The 18,884-nt window shown below is 35.9% G+C and overlaps 1 protein-coding gene across 5 annotated transcripts in view; it reads left to right on the top strand.

Moving 5' to 3' along the window:
- KIF3A (kinesin family member 3A) overlaps positions 1 to 18,884 on the top strand; it is a 58,502-nt gene that overhangs the window by 24,597 nt on the left and 15,021 nt on the right. For 3 of the 5 annotated variants that reach the window (XM_004745002.2, XM_045075521.1, XM_045075522.1), the window contains exons 5-9: positions 5,170 to 5,275; positions 10,898 to 11,037; positions 11,444 to 11,641; positions 11,947 to 12,121; positions 16,173 to 16,271. In XM_004745002.2, coding sequence (XP_004745059.1) covers positions 5,170 to 5,275; positions 10,898 to 11,037; positions 11,444 to 11,641; positions 11,947 to 12,121; positions 16,173 to 16,271 — 718 coding nt within the window. Of the gene's footprint in view, positions 1 to 5,169; positions 5,276 to 10,897; positions 11,038 to 11,443; positions 11,642 to 11,946; positions 12,122 to 16,172; positions 16,272 to 17,922; positions 17,995 to 18,884 lie in introns of all 5 variants that reach the window. The other 2 variants (XM_013052514.2, XM_045075520.1) reach the window with 1 other exon arrangement.

Below are 18,884 nucleotides of genomic sequence, written 5' to 3' on the forward strand. Positions count from 1 at the left end.
AATAATTTTTCATGGCTCATCCATGCTATAGCATGTGTCAGTATTTAATTTTTTTGTTACTGTTGAAGAATAATCCATTGTATGGATACACCACATTTTATTGATTGCATCAAGTGAACATTGGGGTTGTTTCTGCTTTCCATCTATTATGAATAATGCTGTTATGAACTTAGTTGTACAAGTTGTACAAGTTTTGTGTAAATATGTGTTTTTGGTTCTCCTGGTTGTATACTTGAGTATAATTGCTGGATCCTGGGGTAACTGTATACTTCAGCATCTCAGGAACTGCTAGACTCTTACGCAGCGGCTGTACCATTTTATGTTCTCATCAACAGTGAATGAGGTTTCTGATTTGTCCACATCCTCGTCAGTGCTTGTTAGTGTACCTCTACTAATTAGCCATTTTAGTCAGTGTCGAGTGGTATCTCTGTGGGCTTGATTTCCATCTTTGATGGCCAGTTATATTGAACATCTTTTCCCATGCTTATTAGCCATTTGAATACCTTCTTTAGAGAAATGTTAGTTTCAATCTTTTGCCTGTTTTTAATTGGGTAATTTGTTTTTTTGTTATTAAGTTGAATACTTATTTATATATTTTAGATAGAAATCCCTTAACAGGTATATGATTTACACATTTCCCCATTTATGGGTTTTTTCACTTTCATGATGGTTTCCTTTGAAGCACAAAAATTTTTAATTTTAACCATGTCTGACTTATTTATGTTTAGTTATGTTGCTTGTGTTTTTGGTGTTACAGCTAAGAAACCATTGTTTTATCCGAGGTCATGAAGATTTATGCTTTTGTTTTATTCTAAGCGTTTTATAGTTGTCACTTTTACATTTAGATCTTTGATCCATTTTGAGTTAATTTTTGTATATGTTGAGGTAGAGGACCAACTTCATTATTGTGCATGTGGATATCCAGTTGTCATAGCACCATTTGAAAAGACTGTTTTTATCCCCCATTGCACTTTCCTTTTTTGACTGAATATGGATTGTGGCGTTCTTTGCGTATCAGTACAGAGAAAGCCTCCTCATTCTTGTTTTTTCTATTGTCCTTTTAAAAGGCTGGCATCATGTCTTTTATATGGACATAATTAAAATGTATTTAGCCAGCCCTCTCTTGATGAACACCTGGGTTGTTTCTAATCTTTTGCTGTGACAAACAATTCTGTAGTAAGCAGTGTTGTACCTACATGATTTCATACATGTGGAGGCATATCTGAGGATAGATTCCTGAAGCTAGATTGCTGGGCAGGTTAAGCAATCGGTAAATATTACCAAATTTTTTAGGATATGAGACAGAAAAGATTAGCCTTTAAAATATTAATACTGAAATTTTGTTTAGAATTCCATTGTCAGTAAAATAACTAAAGAATAATGTGCATATGGTAATTGAAGAGAATATAGAATAACAGTAGAATAACAGTAGCCACCTTTGTAGAATGGTGTAGAATACATAATAGAATGACAGCAGCTACTATTATTAGGCTCTTATAATGTGATAATAGGTATTATCACTTAGTGGTGGTAGTGGTAGTAGTACTTAGTTTATTTCATTTAATCTTTTCTAGCAGTTCAGTTTTGTTAACGTGAAAACCAAAGCCTGGAGGGGTTTCCTGACAGTCATGTAGCAGGTGAATGGTGGTATCATCTAGAATTATAGGGGTGGTTTTGGGAGTCCTTTCATCAGAGCTTGAGTTCTGGCTCTGATATCTTGAGCAAGTTACTTAATCTTTATGAGCCTTAGTTTGCCATTGTAATTGTTTTTGGTGTGCCCCAAACCATGCCCAAATAAAATAGCAAACTTAATAAATGTGTGTGTTCTGACTGCTCTACGGACTGGCATTTCCTATTTCTCTTTCTCTCCTTGGGAGGCTCTATTCCCTGACAGACAGCAATACTAAATTAGGCCAATTAACTGTACCATGGCCTTTACGTGTTCAAGTGAAAGGTAGAGTTACACATCTCTTTAAATCAAAAGCTAGAAAAGATTAAGCATATTGAGGAAGACATGTTGAAAGCCAGGATAAGCTGAAAGGCCTCCTCCACCAAACAGCAGCTTTTGATGGTAAAGGAGAAGTTGCTGAAGGAGATTAAAAGTGCTACTCTAGTGTACACACACGTGATAAGGAAGCAAACAGACTTATTACTGATGTAGAGAAAGTTTTAGTGGTTTAGACAAAAAATCATACTAGCCACAACATTCCCCTAAGCCAGAGCCTAATCCAGGGTGAGGCCATAACTCTCTTTAGTTCTTGAAGGCTAAGAGAGGTAAGGAGGCTGCAGAAGAAAAGTTTGAAACTGGCAAGGTTTTGCTCATGAGGTTTAAGGAAGCTATCTCCAGAATATGAAAGTGCATGATGAAGTAGCACGTACTGATGTAAGAGCTGGACAAGTTAACCAGGAGATCCAACTAAGATAATTCATGAAGGTGGCCACACTAAACAGCAGATTTGCAATGTAGATGACACAGCTTTCTATTGCAAGAAGATGCCGTCTAGGACTTCAGTAACTAGAGAAGTGAAGTCAGTGCCTGGCTTCAATTTTAAGACAAACTGACTCTCTTATTACAGGCTAATGCAACTGGTGACTATAAGTTGAGGCCAGTGCTCATTTAACATTCTGCTCATTTAACAACTGGTGACTATAAGTTGAGGCCAGTGCTCATTTAACAATGTTAAATTAACATTTAACATTCTTTAACATTCTGAAAACTCCTACCACCCTTAAGAATGATGCTAAGTATACTTTCTTTCATCTATAAATGGCACAACAAGGCCTGGATGACAGCACATCTGTCTACAACATGATTCGTTGAATATTTTTAAGTCTACTCTTGAGACCTCAGGAAAAAAAAATTTCTGTCAAAATATTACTGCTTATTGGGGCACCTGGGTGGCTCAGTGGGTTAAAGCCTCTGCCTTCAGCTCAGGTCAGGATCCCAAGGTCCTGGGATCGAGCCCCACATTGGGCTTTCTGCTCAGCAGGGAGCCTTTTTCCTCCTCTCTTTCTGCCTGCTTCTCTGCCTACTTGTGATCTCTGTCAAATAAATAAATAAAAGCTTTAAAAATATATATTACTGCTTATTCACTGTGCACCTGGTCACCTAAGAGCACAATGAATGAATGAGATGAATCTTGTTTTTATGCCAGCTAACACAATATCCAGTCAAGGGCCTGTGGATCAATTCTTGTTATTGAAGAAATACATTTCCTAAGGCTAGAGCTGCCATAGAGAGTTATTCCTCTAAAGGATCTGGGCAAAGTAAATTGAAAATCTTCTGGAAAGAATTCACACTTCTAGATGTCATTAAGAACATTCGTGATTCATGAGAAGAAATCATGGTATCAGCATTAACAAGAGTTTGGAAAAAGTTAATTCCAACCTTCATGGATGACTTTGAGGAGATTGAGACTTGATGTGATGGAAACAGTAAGAGAACTAGGATTAGAAGTAGAGCCTGAATTGCTCCAATCTCATGATAAAACCTAATGGATGAGGAGTTACTTTTCATGGATGAACAAAGAAAATGTTTTTTTGAGACGACATCTACTCCTGGTGAAGATGCTGTGAAGACTTGAAATGGCAACAAAGAATTTAGAGTATTTCAGAAAAGTTTGTTGATAGAGCAAGTGGCAGGGTTTGAGAGGATTGACTCCAATTTTGAAAGAAGTTCTGCTGTGGGTAAAATGTTAGCAAACAACATCACGTTCTGTGGAGAAATCATTGTTGAAAAGAAGAGTCAAATCACTGCAGCAAACCTTGTTTTATTTTAGGAAACTAACTGCCACAGCCTCCCCAGGCTTCAGCAACCCCCACCCTGACTGACCATCAGCAGCCATCAGCATTGAGACAGGATCCTCCACCAGCAAAAAGATGTTGACTGGCTGAAAGCTCAGATGATAGTTAGCGTCTTTAGCAATAAAATGTTTCTTAATTAAGGTGTATATTACTGTTTTTTAGACATAGTGCTATCACACATTTAATAGATTAAAGTGTAATGTAAACATAATTTTATATGGAGTGGGAAAGGAAGAAGCCCATTTGACATGGTTGGAGTATTCACTTGATTGTGGTGGTCTGCAACCCAACCTACAGTAGCACCCAGGATACCTGTATTTTGTTGACATGTGGTGGTGACTTCGAGGGCCTTCCAAAGTGAATTTTAGTTTCTAACACTGTATTTTAAGTAAATCCTTCCTAAATATATCCTTTATACTTGGTAAATAAGGTTACTCACAGAAAGGTAACATTTTATATACAGATATCATAGATCTGATTATTTCACACTGTTTGAAATCCTTCAGTGTCTTCAAGTTGTTAAGATAAAGACCAATAACCATGCTTAGTCATTTTTTTTAAAGTATTTTATTTATTTATTTGAGAGAGATCACAAGCAGAGGTAATGGGAGGAGGTGAAGCAGGCTCTCCACTAAGCAGGAAGCCCAATGCCGGACTTGATCCCAGGACCCTGGGTTCATTACCTAAGCCGAAGGCAGATGCTTAATCAACTGAGCCACCCAGGCGCCCCTGACTATGCTTAGTCTTATCTCTTGGCTACTTCTGTAGCCAGATATCCCACCTATTTTACCTGTGCTTCCTACTTTTTCCAGCCAACCTGGCTTTTTTGTTTGTTTTTTCCTTTTTCTAAGTGCCTAGTTTTGGCCCATTTCAGGATCCTAGCACATACTCTGTTCCTGCTACCCGAATCCAGGTTGGCAACCTCATATTTCATCAAGTCTTAGCTTAAATGTCATCTTGGAGGATGTCGTCCTCCCTTTGCCTCTCCCCCTACTTGTGCTTGTGCTCATTCTCTCTCTCTCAAAAATAAATGAATGGAATCTTAAAAACTAAATAAACATCATCTTGGGGAAGCTATATGTCTCTGCTTTACTAGCTTAGTCTCTTTGTATTCTCCTACTGTTGAGTATTTTTTTTCTTCATGACATTATCCCAATTGAAATAATTAGTGGGTGGTGTTACTCATTTGTACATTCTTGCCATAGGTTGTTACCTGCACAAGTGTAGAAATTGTGTCTATTTTGTCCGTCACTGTATCTTCACTTTTTTAGCTGAGTGTCCAACACATAGTAGATGTTTGATAAATAACTATGGTGAAGTTATGGTATGTGTATAAAATCTTAAGGCCATTTTTTTCTTTTTTAGGTTAAAGAAAGACCTGATGTGGGAGTTTATATCAAAGATTTATCAGCTTATGTGGTAAATAATGCTGATGATATGGATAGAATTATGACACTAGGCCACAAAAATCGTAAGTGTAGTACATTATTGTGATTGAATATTTGTGTGTTGAGTAGGCTTTTAGAAACCAAATTGGTGGGCTTCTGGGTGGATCAGTTGATTAAACGACTGCCTTGGGCTCAGTTCATGACCCCAGAGTCCTCGGATCCAGCCCTGCTTTGGGTTCCCTGGTGTGCAGGAAGCCTGCTTCTCCCTCTCCCACTCCCCCTGCTTGTATTCCCTCTTTTGCTGTCTCTCTCTATCAAATAAATAAATAAAATCTTTAGGGGAAAAAAAGAAAAAGCAAAACTGGTATGGCGCTTTGCCCTGGATTTTTTAAAGTTTCTTGACAGCCCTCTCTCCTTGATTATTTACTGTATAGAGAATGTATATGAATGAAAGAGATCACACATTGCCTTGTTTGCGAACCAAAATTTTGTGTCTTGGTACTACTGCTATATATTTGGAACTCTCATATAGCTAGCTGTCTCTTTTTAGCTATAATAATATTGGTTACATCTATTGAACATTTACTGTGTGGTAAGGACTTATGCTAAGTGCTTTCTTTATAAGAAGGGTCTTTTTAAAATCCTCAAACTGTACCATGAATATACTAAATTCCTGCTCAAGACTTGGTCTAAGTAACTTGTCCAAGGTTATGTACTACTTAGTGGCAGAATGAATATCTGAACCTAGGCCGTTGATCATCATTAACCAAACATTTTACTGCCTTTATTTTGTTGACAAGAAAAGCAAACCAAAATTAAATGACTTTTTTTTTTTTTAAGATTTTATTTGTTTATTTGACAGAGAGTTCACAAGGAGGCAGAGAGGCAAGCAGAGAGAGAAGGGGAAGCAGGCTCCCTGCTGAGCAGAGAGCCTGATGCAGGGCTCCATCCCTGAGATCATGACCTGAGCCGAAGGCAGAGGCTTTAACCCACTGAGCCACCCAGGTGCCCCTAAATGACATTCTTTTTAATAAGAGTTTTAAATTTTGTCAAAAGACTTAAAAACTGTAGCACTGTTTAATATACAGGACGCCCCAGGCCTAGTACTAGTGATGTTGCTAGCAGCAATTAGAGATCAGAAGTAAAAAACAAGAACATAGCAAGTGAACATCTTTTTAAAAGTGTTTTTTGGTTAGACTGTAAATCTAGCAAACTCAATGATATTAAAAAAAATTAAAAATCAGTTGCATTCTAACAAGCCAAGTAGCAGAGAAAGGTCAAATTGTAACAGAAAAATGAGCAAAAGATACACATGAATATGTTATTCCCAGAACAACTATACATAGCAACAAGCATACCACAGAGTGTCCAGCTTGGCAGATAGTTGGGAAAATGGGTACTAAAACAACAGTGGGACTTATTTTACCCGTTTTGGATGGAGGGATATCCAGGTTTGTGAAGCTCTGAAGAGATGGGCACTGGTGATGGGAATGGCAGGTGCTCTAGCCTTTTTGAGGGAGTGTAACAGTAACTGCTGAAATTTTTTAAATGCATTTCTCTTGACCCAGTGTTTCTAATTTTAATATATATCCAGATACATATTGATATATCTATATTGATAAATATCTCAAAATCTTTAGACATAAAAAATGCCTTATTGCAACATTATTTGTAATAGAAAATTTGATGCAGACTATCAGTAAAACATTGGTTATATAAATATGGCACAGAAATACTATGGACCATATGAAGCTATTAAAAAAAAAAACACGAGTTAAATCTACATGTAGAGATTTGAAAGATTTTCAAGATATATCATTAAGTGAAAAGAAAGCAAATTACAGAATAGTATGTACTGCATCATCCCATTTATAGATGTAGAAAGAAGCCAAATTGTTAAACAGCTGTGTATTTGGGCAAGTGTGTGTGTGATTCAACTTGTGTGTTTGTTAAATACTAATGAAAGAACATTTAATACTGGTTACCTTTAGGTAAGGGGAAGTAATATTGGAGAACAGGGTTATATGGAGCTTTTACTTTATGTTTTTTTATGTCTATTTCTGGATTTTTTTTTTAATACCAGGAGTATGTTCATGTATCACTTATTCAAAAAAAATTTTTTTGACTTATGATTCCATTCATAGTAGTGATTAAAACCACCCCTTAAAAACAAAGCAAAACAGGGGCACCTGGGTGGCTCAGTGGATTAAAGCCTCTGCCTTTGGCTCAGGTCATGATCCCAGGGTCCTGGGATCGAGCCCTGCATTGGGTTCCCTGCTTAGCAGGGAGCCTGCCTCTGCACCTGTCTCTGCCTGCCTCTCTGCCTACCTGTGATCTCTATCTGTCAAATAAATAAATGAAATCTTAAAAAACAAACAAAAAAGAAATTAGGCCCTTCATTCCATGAACAAATACATGACCTGCTTAGCAATTAAAATGCAAGTTTAAAATAGTCCCATTCACATTGTAGGCACCATTGTAAATTGGCTAATATTTCTGTAGAGCAAGGTTTTTCAGCCATTAAACCATAATCATTTTCTTTAAAAAAAATTTCTTTCTGAATAGGTAATCCATACACATGTTGTACAATTCAAAAGTCTTTCTCCTGCCCTTGGGTCTCAGTCACCTAGTTTCCACACCTGGTGGTAACTCAATAATTATTTTGTCATGTTCTCTTCCTGATACAGTCTGTGAGTGCCCAAGCATGTATTTTTAGAGAGTGTGCTTGTCCTTTCCTCAGATAATAGTATACTTTATTCACTTAATGATATTTGGAAATCATTTCACAGTAACACATGTAGGCATTTTAAAGTAACTATATAGTGTTTCACTGGATGGATCTATGTATTCATGCAGTCTTTTCTTCATAGGCTTTTGTGTTTTTACTCATGCTGTTACTGACCAGTACTGTAGTAAATATTCTTATATGTATGAGTTTATATGCATGCAGTCATATTTACAGGGTAAGTTTTTCCATAGCATCTTGAAAAACATGAAAAATTTAGGTTTTTTTCTTCCTCCAAAATAAATATATATTTTTAAAAATTTATTTATTTGACAGAGATCACAAGGAGGCAGAGAGGCAGGCAGAGAGAGAGGAAGGGAAGCAGGCTCCTCGCCGAGCAGAGAGCCTGATTTGGGGCTTGATCCCAGGACCCTGGGATCATGACCTGAGCCAAAGGCAGAGGCTTTATCCCACTGAGCCACCCAGGTGCCCCTAAATATTTCTTTTTAAAGATTTTATTTATTTGACACACAGAGGGAGAAAAGATCCCAGGGTCCTGGGATCACAACTTGAGCTGAAGACAGATGCTTAACCAATAGAGCCACCCAGGTGCCCCCAAAATAAATATTTTAACAAAAAGCTATGGAAGTTTTTTTTTTTTTTTTTCAATTTCCATTTTGTGATGTATCAGTAAGTTGGAGCATTGAATAAGCTTGACTGCTGCAAGCGGTTCTCTCCTTAAGGACTGTAATGTTCAGTGTACTATGTCTGTTGCTTTGATTTCATAACCGGAAATAAAGAAAAATCAGTCATAAATAACATGCTGTACTTACATTGCAAAAATAGTAGGTATGAAAATAGTTAATAGGATTTTTAAAAATTACATGTTCTATCCTACTCCAAATTGAAAAACACTGGTGCATCATGCTTTGATAATCACATAGCTATAAAACTATTCCTGCCCTTTGATCTGGTAATTCCGGCTTAGAAAATACATCCCATGGGCATAATCCTAAAGAGAAAGAATGATGTTCAAAGATGTTCATATTAGTGTTTAATATGAGGACCTAAAATTGGGAAACAATCCCAAATATCTCTCAGGGAGCAGCAAAATCAATTTTAGTAAAATTTACAAATTGTTTTTACATGAAAATATAGGATATAATGTTAAATGGAAAAGCCAGAGGATAAAATAATACTCAGTATGTTTATCACTGCCGATCAGAAGTTATAAAGTGGTGTTAGATTTTATTTTTTTTTTAAAGATTTTTTTTTTTTAAGTAATCTCTGCACCCAACTTGGGGCTCAAACTTAAAACCTGAGATCTACCAGTTGAGCAAGGCAGCTGCCCATGGATTTATTTTTTTTAAGTATATTTGGAAAAAATACCCAAGTTTATAATATGATTTAAAAGAAAATTTGTGTGGAGTCACAAATCCTTGTATTTTCTTTCACTAATTTTTCTTATATCTTCTTCCATTGAGCTTTGCTTTCCTTTATAACTGCAGTTTACATTCTAATTATCTGACTTCTAATGTAACCATATGCTTATTAAAAGAATACTCAATCTTCAAATTATACAGTCAGCTTGCCTTGAAAGTTCTGCATGAATATGTAATAGGAAGTTAATTTTGACATTGGCTAAAATTTACAGAATGCTTTTCAAATACTTGGCAATTAAAAAAACTAATACATGCCTATTATAAAAAAACAGACCTTTTTCTTTACATAATATATTTATGTAAAATATTTATACTTACATAAATGCTTGGTATATTTTGAACGGATGCTTTTGTTTAACAGAAATAGGATTGTACTATATATTCCTTTCTCTCTTCTCTTTTTTTTTTTTTTAATTCATATGTTGTGGGTATCTTTCCATGTCATCCATACAGATATGTGTTTTTAAAGGACTGTTTAATAGTCCTTAGTATGACACTTTTTCTTAAGATTTTATTTATTTGTTTAGAGAGAGTATGTAAGTGGTGGGAGAGGGAGAGGGAAGGTTCAATCTCACTACCTGAGCCAAAATCAAGAGTCAGATGCTTAACTGACTAAGCCACCCAGGTTCCCCATGACTGTTCTATAATAGGTTGACACTGTCCTTTCGGTTGTTTCTGAGCTCTTGATATTGCAAACAGTGCTGTACTGAATATTCTGTATCTATCTAATGCATATATACAAGTATTTCTGTGTCTTAGGTGCTTGGAACATAATGCTTTTTAGAGATAGCTTAAACAGCAATAGTTTTTTGAATTATTTAACTTTGTGGGCTTTTTTTTTTTAACCTAAGTTTGTATTTTTTTTAGTCAGGATTGAAATGAAGTATTTTGTCCTAAAATTACCTCTGTAGTATGAGAAACATTACAAATTCCTTTTTTTTTTTTAAAGATTTTATTTATTTATTTGACAGAGAGAGATCATAAGTAGTCAGAGAGGCAGGCAGAGAGAGAGAGGAGGAAGCAGGCTCCCTGCCAAGCAGAGAGACCAATGCGGGACTCGATCCCAGGACCCCGAGATCATGACCCGAGCGGAAGGCAGCGGCCTAACCCACTGAGCCACCCAGGCGCCATCCTTTTTTTTTTTTTTTTTTAAGATTTTAAAAAATTTACTTACTTGACAGAGAAAGAGAGCACAAGTAGGCAGAGCAACAAGCATAGGGAGTGGAAGAAGCAGGCTCCCTGCTGAGCAGGGAGCCCGATGCTGGGCTCAATCCCAGGACCCTGAGATCATGACCTGAGCCAAAGCCATATGCTTAACTGACTGAGCCACCCAGGCACCCCTGCAAATTCTTTTGTTATAAACATAAATTGTCAGAAATTTCTAATGTTAAATAAACCTATGCTTTTCTGGTTTAGCCATGCTCTCTGGCTCTTTGCTGTGATGAAATTAAGTATTTTAAACCATTCTGTATATTTAATTATTTAAAAAAATACTCCCTCTTGTTTTACTTTTTAAGAATTTCCTTCCATTCTTTAAGGTTCTGTTGGTGCAACTAACATGAATGAACATAGTTCCCGTTCCCATGCCATCTTTACAATTACTATAGAATGCAGTGAAAAAGGCATTGATGGTAACATGCACGTCAGAATGGGGAAGCTCCATCTTGTAGATCTTGCTGTGAGTAACAGGACACTACTGAAGGAATAACCCTTGTGATTTTTTGCATTTTAAAAGCGAATAAAAATTCACTTATAAAAATTGAAAATGTGTGATTTACATGGAATTTTTAAGTTGTTTATTTGTGTATGTGTTTTTAACTTATTATCTATTACGGAATACTTCCAACATCTACAAAAGTACTAAGAATAGTATGGTCTCTTATGTACCTGTGACCCAACTTCAGTCTGTTTGTGCCAGGCCCATTTCATCTCTACCATCAGCCACTTTTCCCCTTCCTATATTATTTTGAAGCAAATTCCAGATACTATAGCAGATTTTTTAGTGTCACATTTTGTTTTAAACTTTCGGAGGAATATTCTGTATATTTCATTTTAGCTTTATTTCTGTCTTTATTTATTGCTAGGGTTCAGAAAGACAAGCAAAAACTGGAGCTACTGGACAGCGCCTAAAGGAAGCCACAAAAATCAATCTTTCGCTTTCCACCCTTGGTAATGTAATTTCTGCTTTGGTTGATGGAAAAAGCACTCATGTTCCTTATCGCAACTCTAAACTGACTCGTCTTCTTCAGGATTCCTTGGGAGGAAATTCAAAAACCATGATGGTAAGACTTAATTGTAGAATAGTTATCATTGAGGAAAATTTCATATTCCTGGTTATGCTAATAATTGATATGCATAACATTTTAAAAACTATTGATTATTTCACTTATGATTTGTGGTTATTCTTTTTCAAGTACACTGTGTTAATCCATATAATGGTGTTTGGAAATCCATGTCATTGATGTTTTCTTGTTCAAGAAGGTCAGAGGAAAACTATGTTTCAAAAATTCTTTTTGATACAGTCGTAGTGGTCATATTAATTTTAACTGCCTCAAGTGTAAAATGTTTTGTATTCCTAATTCAACAGTGTGCAAATATTGGGCCAGCAGATTACAATTATGATGAAACTATCAGTACATTACGGTATGCTAACCGTGCTAAGAATATTAAAAATAAAGCTAGAATTAATGAAGACCCAAAGGATGCTTTGCTTCGCCAGTTTCAGAAAGAAATAGAGGAACTGAAAAAAAAGCTTGAAGAAGGTAACTTTTTCTCAAAATATTAATGTGAGTGTTGGCTAAAAATGTTGCTTAACCACTAAGTGCTCTAATTTAAAAAACTTACTGAAATTCTTCGAGCATCTAACTTTGATACTTAAAGCAATATTTTTGTAAAAACTTGATATACACTTCAGCATTTTTGTATTAAGTTTGGGAATGATTATGTATTATTTGTGTATGTAATTTTTAAAAATTCGTTTAATTTAAACCTCCATCTCAATCGTATCAGTTCCCATATCCTTTTTGAGATTTCATTTGACCACTTACTAAATAATGAATTTTTTTGTGTTTGTATAAGAGCAAGTTTTACCATATATGTATTTAGGTGAAAATGACCCAGAGTTCTTTGTGAAAGATTTCAGTCACTATTATTCAAAGTAAAGAAACCTATCAGAGTCATGGGTAAACAGAATTTACCATAAGGAAAAATTCATTGAATTTTTTTTGAAAAGCATATCTGAAAATACGTTTTCATTCTTGAATTTGAACATGAGATTATGTTTGAGGAATCCTTTTCTAACAAGATGTTAGAAGGTTAGAAAGTTTGCAGACCTTGTTCATGAGGATGAGAAATTTACAGATATCATTAAGTACTTGGTGACTCTACACTTTCATGCTAAGAACTGATTGGCATAGGGCTCCTTTTCATTGCAGGTAAACAAATGGCTTTAGAAAAGGTTTTTTGTTTGTTTGTTTGTTTTTACAGTTTATGGGGAAACGGGATAAAACAGATGTGAACTGCAGAGATGCCACCGTCACAGATGTTTGGAAAGGGTACTTACTCAATAAACTTGAGTAAGATTAGTGAGGAAAAGCAGTAATTGGGCTGCCGCTTAGATAATGACATTTGGTATTTTAAATGTGACCACTAGGTGGTATTTATAGTCAGTATGTTTTAAAGATTTAAAATTTCTTCGATTTGTTAATGTTCAATTCATACCTTTATTTTGCTGCCTTTATTTGTTTACATTTTTTCAATGTGACAAAATAAACATAATGTAAAATTTACCATTTTAACTATTGTTGTTCTGTGGCATTAAGTATGTTAACATTGGGGGCACCTGGGTGGCTCAGTGGGTTAAGCCTCTGCCTTCGACTCAGGTCATGATCCCAGGGTCCTGGGATCGAGCCCCACATCGGGCTTTCTGCTCTGCAGGGAGCCTGCTTCCTCCTCTCTCTCTGCCTGCCTCTCTGCGTACTTGTGATCTCTGTCAGATAAATAAAGAAAAAAATCTTAAAAAAAAAAAAAAGTATGTTAACATTGTTTGGAACTATTACCATTATCCATCCCTAAAAGTTTTTAATCATCCCCAAATGAAATTCTGTACCCATTAAACATCCAATTCTCCATCCCTCTCTCTGCCTCACTTCTGGTAACCACTGTTCTGTTTCTGAATTTGACTATTTTAGATAACTCATGAGTAGAATCATATAATATGTGTGCTTTTGTGTCTCGCTTATTTTACCTAGCATAATGTCTTCAAGGTTCATCCGTATCGTAGCATGTGTCAGGATTTCCTTCCTTTTTAAGGTTGAGTAATATCCCATTGTTTGTATATACCACATTTTGTTTATCTGTGCATCTTTTGGTGGACATGTGTGTTGTTTCTGCCTTTTTACTACTTTAAATAATCTGGCTATGAATGTGGGTGTACAGATATGTGTTGCAGTATGCAGCAGATTTTATGCATAAAATTTTAAAATTTTATTTTAAAAGATGTAAAATTTTATGCAGTAAAATTTTCAAAAATTATTCTTTTGTTTTTGCCTGATTTTTACTGTTTATATGATCAACTGTATTTACCATATTATAACACTCCATTAACCGGATTATAAAAACAAATGTCATAAGCATCAGTGAAATCAAATATCTTAAGAATAAAGTCAGCATTATGACATGATCAGTCAATTCCAATTCTGGGTGTATACTGAAAGGAATTGAAAGCAAGAACTCATTTTTGAAAATTTTTATTGACTTCTAGAAAACTTGAAGGTATACTGAATTCCTATGTACTCATCACCCTGCTTCCCCTTATGTTGACATCTTATATGACTGGTACATCTTACAGTTATTGGAACCAGGAATTTTATATTGATTCAGACTTGCTAGCTAACCTATCAGTCTTACTCAGATGTTGAGTTTGCCCTCTAGTGCCCTTTCTCTCCAGTCCAGGATGCAGTCTAGCATCACATACTGCATTTAGTTGTCTCCTCCAGTTTTCAGTTCCTCATGTTTCTCTTTCTTTCATGGTCATGACACTGTAAAAATGACATATTTGTAGAATGTCCCTCAATTTGGGTGGTCTATTCTTCTCTTATAATTATTCTGCAAGATTTCTTCACTCTAAATTCTGTAATTTTACATTTTCCTGTGAACTCAAGGTGTGTCTTGTGGGGAGATACTTTTGAAACTACTAAAAGGTACTGTTTCTGATCATACTTTTTCCTCACCAGTTTGAGGATCCATTAAGGGTTCTTGCCAGCAACAGTAATTCTGTTGCTTCTTGATGACTTTGTCTTCTCAGCATTCCTTCTCATGTTTAATGTTTAGAATTCTGGTATAAGGGGGAGTAGTCCCTCCTTCCCTACTTGTTTATTTAGTTATGTCAGTATTATTTTAGTCTGTGCATTATAACACAATAATATTATTTGTTTTATTGCTCAGTTTGTTTGAGCTTTTGCCATAGAAGCTTCTGAATTCAGGGTAGTTGCTATACCTTTCAGCATGCTTCCGTCAGTTTTTAAATTTTTTTTAAAAGATTTTATTTATTTATTAGAGAGAGAGAGAACACAAGCAGGGGGAGTGGGATACAGAGAAGCAGCTGCCCCGCTGAGCAGGCAGCCCAATGCGGGACTCGATCCCAGAACCCCGGGACCATGACCTGAGCTAAAGGCAGATGCTTAATGACTGAGCCACCCAGGCGCTCCTGATTTTTGGTTTTGAGTGCTGCTTTATTTCTGGCACCACAGATGTTTTGGGCTCATTTTATATGTTCCCTACCCTGGTATTAAACCACCTATTTCTCCCTAGCTCCTTTCAGTGGAGAATGGTATTTAGAAACCAAGACTTGGGCATTAAGTGCACTCATTGCTACCAGGGTGCCACTGTTACGAGGACTGAAGAAAATATTTTTAATGAATTCTTTCTTCTAATATCCTTCTCTTCCTATCTCTTATTTACTGGTTCAGATATTATCGTTTGTGATTAGTGTATATTTATTTTTTCCCAAATACCTGTATTTTTAGACATTTCATACATGGACAGTGTTTTTTTTTTTTTTTTTTTTTTTAAGATTTTATTTATTTGACAGATAGGTCATAAGTAGGCAGAGAGGCAGGCAGAGAGAGGTGGGGAGGCAGGCTCCCTGCTGAGCGGAGAAACCAATTCGGGCTCCATCCCAGGACCCCGGGATCATGACCTGAACTGAAGGCAGAGGCTTTAACCCACTGAGCCACCCAGGCACCCTAAGAATATTTTAAAAATAAAATAAAATCTGACATAGAAAACTGAGGAGAAAATACTTCCCCAAAGTGATCACTTCTTTAAAAAACTGAAATAATAAACTTGAAATTTTTATATATACGCAGAACTTTTTTTAAACTAATAATTTGAAATTTAAGTAGATCAGAATTTTTTTTTTTGAAGATTTATTTGAGGGAGTGAGAGAGGGAGCACAAGCGGTGGGGGATGCGTGGAGAGCGTGAGTGGGGACAGGGGAGCACGAGCAGGCGGGTGCAGTGACTCTCAGGGCTCCATCCCAGGACTCCAGGATCATGACCTGAGCTGAAGGCAGATGCTTAACCGACCAAGCCACCCAGGCGCCCCTTATGTTGATCAGAATTTAACTTCTCTTTAGGAACTTTAAAGTAAAGCCTCTGTGTACATTATATCTTTTCTTGAAGTTAGCATGTGATGTACTGTTTAGGAATATTAAAGTAAGCTTTGTTTAGGGCAACAACCTTAATGAGGAAGGTTGATGTAGAATATAATCTGGTATAGAATATAAATTGTTCTGTAAAATTTCTGTTCAAGGGGAAGAAATATCAGGCTCTGATATCAGTGGGTCGGAGGAGGAGGAGGATGAAGAAGGCGAGGTTGGAGAGGATGGAGAAAAAAGGAAAAAAAGAAGGGGTAAGTTCCTTTTAGTGTTCTAGAAATGAACTGGGATTGCTGCAGTAAATATGGTTTAACCTTCATCTGAGTGCATGCCTTTTGCCATTTTTAGTTATGGTAGCAATTCACACAGTGGAAATATGGCACACACTTGATTAACTTTGCCTTATTTTTTTCTCCAATGCTGATCTCCTACTTAACAGTTGAATCATAATGCCATAAGTTCTGTCTTTTACAGTTTAGAATTGTAAAAATCTGTGATAATGGTTATACCATGTAAAGATTTCATTCAGGATTTTAATTTTATGGGGGGACTTTGATTTGTGTTGGGAACCTAAAATTTTTTTTGGGAAATCAAGATAATGTGGAGTTTTTCCTCAAGCACGATTAGGCTTTAGAAGTCACTGAATTTTTAAATGATGAAGTTATATGAGAATTCTATTTTTTTAATTTAATACTTTGCTTTATAAAATGTACTTTCATTCTTACTCTTTTATGGGGCATTTGTTGCCAAGTGTGAAGTTTGTATTTATTGCGATAAAGATACACATAACAGGCAAGAGGGAGACCTATTATATAATAATGGCCCACTTTTCAAACATTTTTGCTCTTAATGTTTGTTTGTTTCAGAACTCTCTTCCATTAATGTGGATCATTAATGTGTGGATCATTGTTTTCAAGCTGGTGCATATTTTGCTTGTCTTATTAAAATAATGATCTTGCTGAAAATAAACCAAAGGTCTGTCATTTCAGAAGACAGGAAGAGCATGATTTAGAGCAAGAGCTGGCCAGCTGTGGTCTACTGGCCAAATCTGGCCCACCACCTGTTTTTATAAATTTATTAAACATCCATGCTTATTTGTTTGCATATGGTGTTCAGCTGCTTTCAGATGAGACTGTATGGCCCACAAAGCTTAAAGCACTTATTATCTGTCCCTTAACAGAAAATGCTTGCTGTCCACCTATTTAGATAAATGGCTTTGTGTTCATCCCTATTTTTTCACAGACTATTCATAGCTAAAGCAGATCATAGATTTGTTTAAAATAAAATTTAAAATAGGAAAAAAATGCCATTGCTTAATATGTTAAAGTATTTATTAATAGGATAACTACCTTCTAGACTTAGAGATTTGAAGATTTTTAGTGAGCCTTTCACAGTTCTGCCATGAAACCTGAAACATACATAATTATATCCAGTTGTTTGATGTTTTGGTGGAGGGTGAAATTGGAGATGAACCCAGCTGTCAAGATGATGAAGGGCAGTTCATCATTCCTATAGTTTTAATGGTGCATAACTTTAAATTCTAAAACTCACTTCCTGTAACTTACCGGGTAAATAGTTTAAGTAGACTTAAATGTCACCAAATGCCTTATTTTTGATTCATGTCATTTCAGCCCTCTGAATTATTATGTTGTAACTGGGTAGTGGGATTTGCCCACAGTAGATGCTTAAAGGAGTCCGGTTTGCCCCGTCTAGTTTTGTAACTAGAGAATATTGGGTAGTCTACCAAGACTGGTATTAAGGGAAAGTACATTTTGATTCTTTAATGGAAAGCTTGATTGTTCTTTAAAATTCTCTCTCTGGCACTGAATTTTCCTCTGTGTGTGTGTTCATTTTCTTGTTTCCTCTTTCTTTGGTTCCTGTCGGGCTCACTTCTTTGTCTTCCAGGCAGTAGCAGCAGCAGTAGTTCAGACTCCACATGTTCTGTCATAGAGAAACCTCGGGATAAGTCCTTGCCTAGTGAGTGGTAGCTCTTAAATTCTCTCACAGAGCTTTGGCTTTTCCATAACCCATGGGCTTCATTGGAGAAATGCTGCACTGCTCCCTGTCATTACTTCAAGAATACATGTTGGACTTCTCAGTAGGACAAAGCATGTGATGATTTCCCCCCTCTTCATCGCTTCCAGTTAACTGTAATTGTTAAAACGTGTGCTTAAGCTTATGTTTGAGATAATGGAAGAGAGATTCATGCTTTTGCAATTGAGATAATGTAAAGAGAGTGAGTAAGCTGTATAAAAGAATAATTCTTATGGTTCCTTTTTATGTTTCAGGATAAACTTCCAATCCTAGTCAGTATAAGGGACATGCAGTAACGAATCCTGAATTTCTAAAAGTATAAATTACATTTGGCAATACACCAGTGCCCATTATAACATGTCTTAAGTTAAAGATTTGATGCTGTGGTATCCCATTCTTAGGGGTAGCTTAAGATTGAAAGCTCCCAAATGAAGAAAAACATAAAGTTTGAAGCAAGTAAAGATATATTGGATAATAATTTTATTTCAGATGGCCACTTTTCTCTCTTTCTCAACTGCCTGATTGATTTTAAGGAACTCTACTCTGTGATTAGAGAATTCAGATCCACAAGAAGTTGTTTATGCAGGATCTGTCTAGACATATTTCAGTCACAAAGTTTCTTTCTTAAACCTTAAATCAGTTGAAAAGTATTGCTAATTTTTAGTTATAATTTTAGGAGAAAAGGGAAGTGACTTTTTTTTTCTACTAGATTGCAGCTTACTGCCTTTTAAAGCATTATCTGTATACTTAATTTTCTAAAACTAATAACAAGCACATTTGGTTATTCTTAATGCATTTAGCTGTCTAAAGGAAGAATTGCAAGAATATTAGGA

This window comes from Mustela putorius, unplaced genomic scaffold (genome assembly GCF_011764305.1).
Source record: "Mustela putorius furo isolate JIRA1106 unplaced genomic scaffold, ASM1176430v1.1 tig00000145_pilon_pilon_pilon, whole genome shotgun sequence".
NCBI lineage: Eukaryota > Metazoa > Chordata > Mammalia > Carnivora > Mustelidae > Mustela > Mustela putorius.